The sequence below is a fragment of the Olea europaea genome, unplaced genomic scaffold (genome assembly GCF_002742605.1).
Source record: "Olea europaea var. sylvestris unplaced genomic scaffold, O_europaea_v1 scaffold2910, whole genome shotgun sequence".
NCBI classification, from domain to species: domain Eukaryota; kingdom Viridiplantae; phylum Streptophyta; class Magnoliopsida; order Lamiales; family Oleaceae; genus Olea; species Olea europaea.
This window is the reverse complement of record NW_019247672.1, coordinates 178795-190347: the sequence shown is the minus strand read 5'-3', so window position 1 is coordinate 190347 and position 11553 is coordinate 178795. Positions and strand designations below refer to the sequence as shown.

Sequence of the window (11553 nt, the reverse complement as noted above, 5' to 3'; positions counted from 1 at the left end):
ACACATTCATAAAACATATAACTTTTCAACCACATATTCCATTAACTTTTATCCAAATTTATTAAAAATTTAATTTTAATCTCTACTAAACAAAGTTTAATAATGAAAGTTGGAGGAGGAGAAAGATGTGGATTGCAGTAGACAGGGAGAATCCGTGCAAGTGCAGAAAAAGTGCATTATAAACGGTGGAGGTTCGTCACGTACGCTATGGTGGCCTAATTTCCTTGGTTCCACCACATATTTTTCTTAATTTTCATTTTCTTTTTTTGGTCAAATTTCTTTCCCAATATGAGAATGAATATTCCATTCACATCTCAGTTTTTTACATTTCTTTGTTCCTTCAAAATGATTCACTCGAAAGGTAAAATATTAGTTTTGAAAAAAAAAATGTTTATAAATATGTTTAGCTAAGATTTTAAATATAGCACACTTTAGATAGTTTCATCATAAAGTTCTTCTACAAAAATTGAAAGCGAAAAACAAAAGCCGTGGAATGTGTTTGAAAGTTCACAACACACAATATTAAATTGGTTTCATCTTCTTCGTCAAGAACCTCTTACTAAGATAAAATCGTAGTATTCTAGTGTACGAAAGTTTTGTCGTGTACATAATTTATATACCAACCATCTAATCCGTTTTCCCAATAATGAGAAAATTGATTACTTGACTAATTCAATGGTAAAAGAATAATGCTATCATAATAAAGAATATATGTAGTTGCTTTACGTGTTATACATATATCGATTTATTATATGATGCATTCATGTTGCTTTACGTATTCAAGTGATACATATATGCTACGTAGAGTGACTATCGATTCCGCATTACTCATGGTAAAATGAGGAAACAAAATTTATGTCGACAAGGATAAATAAAATACTTTTCTTCAACTCCTGGAATTTGGAGATAAGAATCTTCAAATGCAGATGAATTTTTATACCATTCAAGTTCACGGTAATGACATGCGACTATGCATAAACACGACAAAATGCGCCATCATCCCTCGCTTCCATAAGAACCCTCATCGGCTCATCCTCTCTTCCTTATCACTTGCTAAAGAACGATTATTAATTTGATTTGTTTTACCAACAAAAAAATATCCATTTCCATTCTGGTTCTCATCTCTTCCTCTATATAGCTTTATCTCCTCAAAATCACTTCTTTTATCGCCTTTCTTCTCCATGTCCACAAATATTCTTGGATCCCCATATATACTGAAACCCTTCTTCCCTATCAGGTTGTCAGCTGTTACTATGGCTACTTGTGTCCAATCCTCAAGAACAGATACTCCTCAGACAAATCCAAACAGAACCCAAGTTGAAGATGATGCGTTTAATAACTATTTAAGACAGTGCAGACCCATGTTTTCTGGTCTTGTTTCATGTGTGCCCATTTCAGAAAAAAAGTCAAAGACCCTCGACACGCCTAATGTTTTGGATGAAATTTGTGGTGAAGAAGATGAACAGGAAGATAATTTATGGCAGCAGATGAAAATTGAGGCAAGGTCAGATATTGATCGAGAACCCATATTGTGCTACTATTATTTTAGTTCAATCTTGTCTCATGATTCAATGGGAAGTGCTTTGGCTAATCATCTTTCCATGAAGTTGAGTGATTCTAGCTTGCCCAGCGGTACACTGTATGATCTTTTTGTAGGTTTTCTCACAGAGGATCAAGAAATCATTATTGCTGTTAAAGATGATTTGAGGGCTGTTAAAGAAAGGGACCCTGCTTGTATAAGTTATGTTCACTGTTTCTTGAATTTCAAAGGGTTTTTAGCATGCCAGGCTCATAGGGTTGCACATAAGTTATGGTCACAAGGGAGAAAAATTCTTGCCCTTCTGATACAAAGTAGAGTATCTGAAGTTTTTGCAGTGGATATTCATCCTGGGGCCAAAATTGGAAAGGGGATTTTGCTTGATCACGCTACAGGAGTTGTAATAGGAGAAACAGCAGTGATTGGAAATAATGTGTCAATTTTGCACAATGTGACTCTTGGTGGCACTGGGAAGGTTAGTGGAGACAGGCATCCTAAAATTGGTGATGGGGTTTTGATTGGGGCAGGGACTTGTGTACTGGGAAATGTTAGAATTGAAGATGGAGCTAAAATTGGTGCTGGTTCTGTGGTGTTGAAACAGGTGCCTGCTAGAACTACTGCTGTAGGAAATCCAGCTAAATTGATTGGTGGGAAAGATAATCCAATTAAGCTGGATAAAATTCCTAGCTTGACCATGGATCATACATCAGATATATCCAAGTGGTCTGATTACGTTATTTAAGGCAATCACTTTTTCCTGTTTCTGTAGGAGTTTGGGGCTTTTCTTGTGCTTTTAAGAGAGAGCCTGAGTTCTCCTATTAGCATAGAGGAATTCTTGTCTTGGTGTCGTATTCTGTGTCATGGTTGCCTTTAGATTCTGTGCTGTATTGGTACATAATCCATGACAAAATCGCCAAGTGGACCCTTTACTAGATTTTCGAAAGAAATTATGTTGTCTCTTTCCAGGCTTACGAGGCAAAACTACTCGAGTCACAATGTAAGACCTCCCTGTATGACCGCTAAGTAATAGTCTTATCTTATCTTTCTTATTATTATTGAAGGAAATTCTATTTTTCAATCTATCATTGGAGAAAATTCACTCCTCTATGAGCTGTTAAAACAAATGGTGCCTTTGGTAACAAAATAAAGTAACAAGAAACACACGTAACAATAATCAAGGAAGCCAATAAATTAGCGGCAGGCTTCAAACAAGGTGCTTAGTGTAGTTGTGATGCTATCGACTTGAAATGTAGAAAATTCATCCAGTATTATTCTAGAAATAATGGACATGATGACATACTAGAAAAACATAATTAGTTGCATCTGCTGGTTCGTATAAATTGCAAGAATCTTGCATTATGATTACAGTGCAGAAGCTTGGGAAATGCCATATTATTTGTCAACTGCATGACCCTCACCCATCTTCTCCGCAACAAAACTCTTGCAATCAAACAAGTCCAGAATATGCATCTAGGATTGTTACCTTCACAGGATTTTGACATCATCATGTCAATCGAAGGTTAGAATTCTTTCAACTATATTCAGGCCGAGGTTGGATCTAGACCCCGATGTGACTTGAGTGCTAGAGGACCACCGGTGACAGAAAGGCTCGTTGTTTGGGTTAATGAACATGGGGAAGATCTTATGCTCAGATGTTTGTTGAATTTCCATAACTGGGACTTGATCTCCTACTGTACTCAGCTACGAGCTTTGAAAATGAAGATGACTTGTCCTCGAGCAACTTTTCTGGAGAATCATTTTCCTTAATAAGTCCTGCACCACGGGATAAAGAAGGTGAACACCAATAAGTTACAAACGCACCTAAAGATTACAGCATTGTAATGAGGTCCTATACCGTGATCTAGTAATAGAACAATATCACTGTCGAGCACAGATGTTATCCTGTGTGCAATTGTTATAACGGTGCAATCAGAGAAGTGCTGCCTAAGAGTCTGTTGAATCAGATAATCAGTTGCTGTGTCTACTGATGCTGTGGCCTCATCTAGCACCAGAACCTTGCTTTTCTTAAGTAGAACACGTCCAAGACAAACGAGCTGCCTTTGGCCGACACTCCAGTTATCTCCATTCTCAGAAACTATAATTTTTATTGTAAAACCAAGAAATCAACAAGACATTTTGATAATATATTGGTAAGAAAAATTGCAAAGGATAAATTAGTTGAGAAGAAAACCTGTGGAATCAAGCTTGCCTTCCTTCTCTCGAACCTCATCTCCAAGCTGGCATTTATCAAGAGCCTAAAGGAAAGGAGAACATTTTCATTCTCGAAAATCAGAGAGTTCACATCAAGCCGACATATAAAATTTTCGAAAATTTTGTTGATTTTATAATTAAAAATTAGAGGTAGGCTTCAAGGCGTGTTACAACATCACTTTCCGGAGAAGCAATTTGCCTGAATCCGATCGTACATAATAATTCCCAAGTGGTGGCGGAAATTAACGCTTTTAAGGAAAGTGACTTTGTAACACCCCTTGAGGTCTGTCTCTATTCTATGATTGTAAAATCGATAACATCAAAGAGAAGATCCACCTCCCAAATCTGCTCATCTGTATACTCTTCTAGGGGATCCATGTTACTTCTAACTGTCCCCTCAAACATGGTTGGATCCTGTGGTATTATGCTCAATCTAGATCTCAAATCATGCAGTCCAATTGATGAGATATTGACACCATCAATCAATACTTGTCCACCAGCTGGTTCGACAATGCGGAAGAGAGTCTGTATAAGAGTTGATTTACCACTGCCCGTCCTCCCTACTATTCCAGTCTTCTTACCACCAAAGAAAGTGCATGAAAGTCCTCGTAAGACAAGAGGCAGGTGCGGGGCATATCGGACCTACAATTATTACTTATCTTCATTAGCTTGGTCCGATTGTGTTGAAGACTAAATTTAAGTAAACATCCACGTTGTCTCTCTAATAGCTTAAAGTTTTTATACCCATCCAAAATGGTAAATAAACAAGTAGAGGTCCTCAGTTCAAGTCTGAGTTAAAAATTGTGCCCTTGTTAGGCCTCCGGTGAAAAATGTGGCCTCACGTGAGGGGCGAAGTGAAGACTAAATTTAGTAAAAAAATACGTTCCCCTTTTAATAGCTTAAGGTTTTAGATGAGGTGGTTCAACAAATGGCTCAATACTGAGGCATAATAATTAAATCATTAATAGATCCATTAATTATAAATAAAAAGTTTGAGCAAAACTACCTGAAGATCGCGGATATTGACTTCTCCATGTGTAGGCCAATGACTTGAAGGCCTATTTGATTCTACAACAAGAGGGGGCTCCGTAGGGATACAAGTGTACTGAAGTATTCTTTCAACTGAAATTATCATATTTTCCATAAGGCAAAGATTCCAAACAAACCAAGCTTGCAATGTGTTTAGATTCAACCCATATGTCACTGCCAATCCCGCAATACCTTCAAATCATTGAGGAAAAGGCGAAAAAAGTGTTAGCTACACATCTAGTTTTGTACCATTGCACGTGCTGCACTAAAGAGATACTCATAAGTCGGAATGCATGATATGAAGAAACTTACTCGGATCAATTGTTCCCTTTGGAACAGAGATTAAGATAACCAATGAAGAAGCAAAAGTAATTAGGGATAATATGTCCAACCGAAAGCAAAGCCACTCCATAGCACCAGCATTGTGGAATTTTGGCCGCAAATATCCATCTATCAGTTTCATGCTCATGTCACAGAATCTAGATTCCTGATCAAAACCTTTAATTGTGCTCGATCCTGAGAGTGTCTCAGCAAAGTGCTGTATGACTGGAGCTTTGCACACTCCAATCAATCGTGACATTTCTCGTGCTGAAGGTATGTAATATCGCTGCACAAGACAAATTACAAGGTTTTTTCAGCTTCTGGAACTACATCACATCTTCGTTTTGGCTGACAGTACCCTTCATAGGGTGCTAGATAACTCAGACCAAGAACTAAGGTAAGCATAGATGCTCAGCTATAGGGTGTGGACCATCTCCTCTCACCTTGTTACAAAGCAGATCCTCAAGAAAAATCAGACCAACGTCAAGTCCCAACAATACTAACATACTCTTACTACTTTAACGACATCTAATGTTATACAATAATAAAATATTGAAAACCAATTTTCAAGTATTTAAGATTTATAGGTACGCTAAGATAATGTATTGTTTACTAAATTCATGAATACTGGTTGTCCTCCTTCATTGGAGGTAAGATGATAATTCCTTTTTTTCTGTTGTTTTTTTTTATCTTTTTATGTTTATTCTTCATTTAATCTTGGCAATCTTAACTGTCAATGTAACGTGTCTGCAGGTACTACTTACACATAAAAATGGAAGGATGGGGGCGAAAATGTCAAGAAACAAAGGTTGGAGATAAAAGTGCAAAAAGGGACCAAGTGTGCTCATGGATAAAGGCAACAAAAATCCAAGAACGACTTCATTTCTTTTACTGTTGAAATTTGACAATAATGCAAATGTTATTCTGGAAACCTACAAGTGAAGAAAAAGTTTCACCACAATTAACTAGTGAATTCTATTACTATCTCTAAATGTAAAGAGTAAGTAGGCAACATATTATTTGAATATATATATTTTACTTTCCCATAACATGATGAAATTTATTCCATTGCCACATATATACAATAAAAAGGGGAAATCTAGTGCAAAATACGGGCTTTTAGCTACTGGCTAATTGATTAACTATCATCAAGTTGGATATAGGGAGAAAGAACCACATGAAAATACAAACTCCTATTACATGCTGCAATTATGAGAGCTACAAAATACTCCAAATCAAAATGGAGTTACCTGCAACCACACGCTAATTGCAATCACTGGAATGAAGATGATGAAGACCGGCCATGCGACTTGTGACATTACTCCAATGATTCCCAGAAGCTGTACAATCGAAAAGGCAAATGTTCCAACTTGAAATGGAATGTCTAAATCCACTGCACTTTGGTCAGTAGATATCTGTGACAGAACACAGTTCAGTTAACAATAAATTTCATAATGGGGGAAAAAAAGGAAAAAAAAAATAAAGATTATAAGCAGCAATCACAAAATAATGCATTTTTCGTACTCTATTCAGAATTCTCCCACTTGGAGTGGCGTCGAAGAAAGACATGGGGGCCCGAAATATGCACTGATGCATTTTCTCGAAAAGTATCATGGCTGTCTTACAGCCAGCCGTCACAAGAAGCAAAGCTCTGGCAAGCGTACAAAAAGAACATCCAATACCAAAAGCAACATAGACAATGATAAGGGTATAGCCTCCCACTGGAGGTGGTACATCCTTTGAGATGGGAGTTGCCCAAGCCATCCAGTAATTGCTTCCAATTTGAAGCAACTGAAACAGAATTTGTGCTAACAATATAAACGGCACGAGGGCTCCTCCATATGCTGTCATGATGTATTTCTTGTAGACTGACAAACCAACTCCACCCTTCTCTCTTTCTTCTTCTTCAACAAGCTGTCCCTTTGTTCCCATAATATTGTCTGCTTCACCATTTTGAGCATCTCGACTTTCCTTTTTCAGCAAAACATTCTTAGCATTCCCTGAGAAACTATTTCCCTCACCAATAGTCACTGCCCCCACCTCAGTGAAACTGAGAGCAGATAAAGCTTCTTTATGTGCACCAATAAGATGCATGAAGTCAGTTCCTGATTCGAGAATGTCATGATACTTTCCAGCTTGTGTAATCCTTCCATCTTTCATAACCTGACGATTGATTAGGTTCTGCAGCTTAGTTAACTGGAGACAGGATAATCAAGGTAAATGAAACGTGCAAGACGTGAATAGCTCACCAATATGAGATGTGCAGCAGGTAAAAACTCCATTTGATGTGTAACATAAATAACGGTTTTAGAATCCAGAATCCGCAATATACATTCCTGCCATTAAAGATCATGAATATCAGAACATCAAATTAAGAATGCCCCTTAAGCCCCAGTCTGGTGTTTAATCTACGCCGAACAAGAGCTAAGTCTCAATCAGCTGGAGAGAGACAACATCAACAAAAAAAAAATAATAATAATAAAATAAAATGAAATGAAAAAGCATAGACATTGCTTATAGAGAGACAAAGATACGATGCTTATAATAAACAGATGGGTTCCTGCAACTATAAACAAGATTATGCACGGGACTACATGAATTATAATAGAATAACAATGGTAACACAGAGATATGGTCTTTACATTGAACAGATGGGTTCCTGTATGTGCATCAACGGCACTAAATGGATCGTCAAACAGATAAATGTCAGCTTCTTGATATAGAGCACGTGCAATCTGTATCCTCTGCTTTTGCCCACCACTCAAGTTGATCCCTCTCTCACCGATGACTGTTTGATCACCAAATGGTAGGAGTTCCAAGTCTTTCCTTAAGGAACATGCTTCAATGACCCTATCATACCTTTGTCTGTCCATCTTCCTACCAAACAGTATGTTCTCTTCAATTTTGCCACTCTGAATCCAGGGTGACTGAGCAACATATGCCTTTGATCCACAGAGCTTGACATTTCCAGATATTTTTGGCATTTCTCCCAGAATACAAGAGAGTAAGCTTGACTTGCCTGAACCAACGGCACCAGAAATGGCAATTCTCATGCCATGAAATACTCTGAGATTAATATCTTTTAAAGCTGAACTAGGAGAATATGCATCCCAAGCAAAATTCCCATCTATTATCTCAACAACTATGTTAGAACTACCCATTGGAAGCTTCTCTATAACACCAGGCTGCATGTCTTCGAGAGAGAGAAAAGATGCAATTCGATCAAGAGAAACTTTAGTCTGTACTAGCATAGAGATTGTATCGGGAAGACTGTAAATAGACTCTTGAAGGATTCTAAAGGTTGCAAGTGCAGAGAGTATCTTCCCTGATTCGAGGGGAATTCCCATTAGCAAACAAGCACCAAAAGTTACCACAGAAACAAATGTAGGGGCACTCCAAAAGACGAGTGTCGACATGGCTTTAGTGTACACATATTTTCTCAACCATCCAATCTCGTTTTCCCTAAGCTCAAGAATTTTGGACAAAAACTTCATCTCCCAAGCCTGAAGCTTAAGGATCCTCATGTTCTTCAAGACTTCAGATGTAGCCTTCATCCTTCTGTCTTTAGATTCCATTAACTTATTCTGAAATTTCTCCTCTACACTCCCCAAGGGTACATTTGCTAACATCACCAAAACTGTGGCAACAAGTGTAGCAAGAGAAGCAAGCCCAAGATTTTTATATAAGATAACTAGGGCCAAACCAATCTGCACGAGTACTATCCATGGTTCATGTATATACCATTCGAAGTCACCAATCCTCTCAGCATCAACTGACATAAAATTAATGATCTCCCCCGTGGAGTGTCCCTGTTTTGATTGGCTCGAAAGTGTCAAGCTCTTATTGTATATTTTAGCAATCAATGCTCCCCTGGCCCTAAATCCAGCTTGCTGCACCTTAAAATACCAGTGTCTTTGGGTCAAGCATTCAACGAGCTTTGAGATGAAGAATGCGGAAACTAACAAACAGCCTTCATTTTGGAAATCTTGATGTCCAGTTAGGTATTGAACAAGTGTGTCAATAAGGTATGGACCAACATAAGAAGCCAATGTATTCACAAGCACGTAGACAGCTGAGAGTGCAATTTCCTTCCGAATTGTGAATATCAGTCCCTTTGCCAGAATGAGTGCAGTCACTCTATTATTTCTCCCAGTATCAGACTCTAACTTATTGTATAGAATCAGAAATGCGCCTCTAACGCTATCAAAACTGGCAAGTTGAGGGACATCCTCAAGATTCAATACTTTCTTATTACCAGCAGAAATCAAAGGGCTCATCCAAGAGAAAGTAAGGATACTAAAAATACTAGCATTTGCATAAGGGGTAACAATTTCATCCCCAGTGGAAGGTATCTCAGACTCTCTACCACTAGTAACACTACCGTTTAAAAGGGGTTCCTGAAGAAGGTTATCTTCGTTGACTTTCTTACACAAAGTTTCCGCACAACAGAAGAATAAACCCATAACAGTGGAAACAATATCAGACACCCAATATAGAGTTGATAAATTTTGGTGCTTCTGGTAATAAACAAAGTCTATTGCTAGGCAATAACAAGAAATAACTAAGAAAATCCCCCACCAGAGCCTTAAAACAATTGGATACTTAGTTTCACCTGAATTAAAGAACTGTGAGTGCAAGAAAACAGAAAGACCTAACCAAGCTAGTGTCTTTGCTCCCAAATCTAGTAAATTTAGAATCTTTTCATCAGACCAACCATGTGAATACGGATAAAAGTGGTTCAATAGACACAAAACAAAATTAAACAATGAAAAACCGATACAGCAAAACAGGGTTGGTTTGGAATACAAGAGCCTGGTTCGCCTAACACTCTGGTTTTGCCTCTTCGTGATTTTCTTGAAAATCCATAATATGAACAGAACAAGCAGCAAAACCAAGTGCAAAGAACCAGTAAAGAAACGCAGGACAATTGGGTTTAGCAGAACATTATCGCCTCCATTATTCAATAGTATAAATTTAGATATAAACATCGACATGCCATTACTCTTCAGGAACAATAGCTTTCTATGAAAATTATCCATTGCCATGAGGTATTGTGGCTTGCCAGGTTTTTCTATTTGCTTTGTAAGTGTAGTAGACTTGTAGTGACAAGTGAACGAAATCAGTAGGCATATTTCAACAGCGAGGATGTAGAAATTAGAACAAAGAGATATGTCAAAAGTGGTCTACATTGGGCGTACGTAAAGTACTGTAGAAAAGATGATGGAGAGAACTCAGGGAGTGGGGAAGACAAGTGGGACAGTGTTTGAAAGGAAAATAACTTTATTGTGCAACTTTACTAACGCACGGGCAAGAAAAAATAAAATTCTTAAAAGCGAATATAAATTATCTTTAAACTTAACCAAACATGCAACATTTTGTTCTAAATATATTAAAATAACATATTTTTAATCAATACAAGTTATTTATCTTAAAAGTATATTCAAAACTCAAGTCAATCAGAGATGGATCATGATTGAGTGAGTACAAAGTTTAACTAAAAATTTTAATAGTTGCTAATAGAACTTGGTTATATATTCATGAATAATTATTTTAAGCTTAGCCTTCTGTTCCAATTAAATATCAAATATGTTAAGGGAATAAATTCCACATCGGTTAAATACTGAAATATTGACCAACTTAAATAAATTTTGGACCACTCCTCTTAACAAGGTAGATTTTATTAAGATGGACCTCAAGTCTTTATGTGGTATCAGAGCCCAATAAGTTCCAACGAGCTGTTCAATTTGATTAAGTCTAAAAAATGAACATACGAATTTCAAGATTGATCTGCTAAAAAAGAGTCATCAACTTGCGGGGGCATGTTAAGGGAATAAATTCCACATCGATTAAATACTAAAATATTGACCAACTTAAATAGACTTTGGATCATTTCTCAACTTGGTTATATATTCATGAATAATTATTTTAAGCTTAGCCTTCTGTTCCAATTAAATATCAAATATGTTAAGGGAATAAATTTCACATCGGTTAAATACTGAAATATTGACCAACTTAAATAAATTTTGGACCACTCCTCTTAACAAGGTAGATTTTATTAAGATGGACCCCAAGTCTTTATGTGGTATCAGAGCCCAATAAGCTCCAACGAGCTGTTCAATTTGATTAAGTCTAAAAAATGAACATACGAATTTCAAGATTGATCTGCTAAAAAAGAGTCATCAACTTGCGGGGGCATGTTAAGGGAATAAATTTCACATCGATTAAATACTAAAATATTGACCAACTTAAATAGACTTTGGATCATTCCTTTTAATAAGGTTGGCCTTATTAAGATGGACTCCAAATTTTAACAAAATATATTTTTTCTCATGTAGTCATGCATTTTTATTTAGTTATTGTTTTTTGTATAAATATTATCTATTACTAAGTCAATCTTTAATGGTGCGTGTTGAGATTAGGAAGAATTTATAAACAATTTAATAAATAAATAAATA

The 11553-nt window shown here is 36.8% G+C and overlaps 2 protein-coding genes across 2 annotated transcripts; one reads left to right on the top strand and one right to left on the bottom strand.

The window, feature by feature from the left end:
• Positions 1 to 913: 913 nt before the first annotated feature.
• On the top strand, positions 914 to 2619 carry LOC111384422 (serine acetyltransferase 1, chloroplastic-like). The gene has a single exon (XM_023008695.1). The coding sequence runs from the start codon at positions 1182 to 1184 to the stop codon at positions 2277 to 2279; it is 1098 nt and encodes a 365-aa protein (XP_022864463.1). The 5' UTR covers positions 914 to 1181; the 3' UTR covers positions 2280 to 2619.
• Positions 2620 to 2686: 67 nt separating this feature from the next.
• On the bottom strand, positions 2687 to 10331 carry LOC111384421 (ABC transporter C family member 3-like). Its single transcript, XM_023008694.1, has 10 exons — positions 7741 to 10331; positions 7348 to 7434; positions 6623 to 7261; positions 6349 to 6513; positions 5090 to 5384; positions 4755 to 4969; positions 4085 to 4390; positions 3729 to 3792; positions 3393 to 3632; positions 2687 to 3310 (listed from the first exon to the last, which is right to left on the bottom strand). The coding sequence occupies exons 1-10, from the start codon at positions 10141 to 10143 to the stop codon at positions 3186 to 3188; spliced, it is 4539 nt and encodes a 1512-aa protein (XP_022864462.1). The 5' UTR covers positions 10144 to 10331; the 3' UTR covers positions 2687 to 3185.
• Positions 10332 to 11553: the final 1222 nt, after the last annotated feature.

What these genes read in the sequence shown, in the direction of transcription:
- LOC111384422 (XM_023008695.1), top strand. Translation starts at nt 1,182, where the DNA reads ATGTCCACAAATATTCTTGGATCCCCATATATACTGAAACCCTTCTTC.
- LOC111384421 (XM_023008694.1), bottom strand. Translation starts at nt 10,143, where the DNA reads ATGGCAATGGATAATTTTCATAGAAAGCTATTGTTCCTGAAGAGTAAT. An exon ending in CAATTAGCGTGTGGTTGCAG is followed by an intron (nt 5,385 to 6,348) that starts GTAACTCCATTT and finishes TGTCTTGTGCAG; the next exon opens with CGATATTACATACCTTCAGC. An exon ending in TCAATATCCGCGATCTTCAG is followed by an intron (nt 4,391 to 4,754) that starts GTAGTTTTGCTC and finishes TAATAATTGTAG; the next exon opens with GTCCGATATGCCCCGCACCT.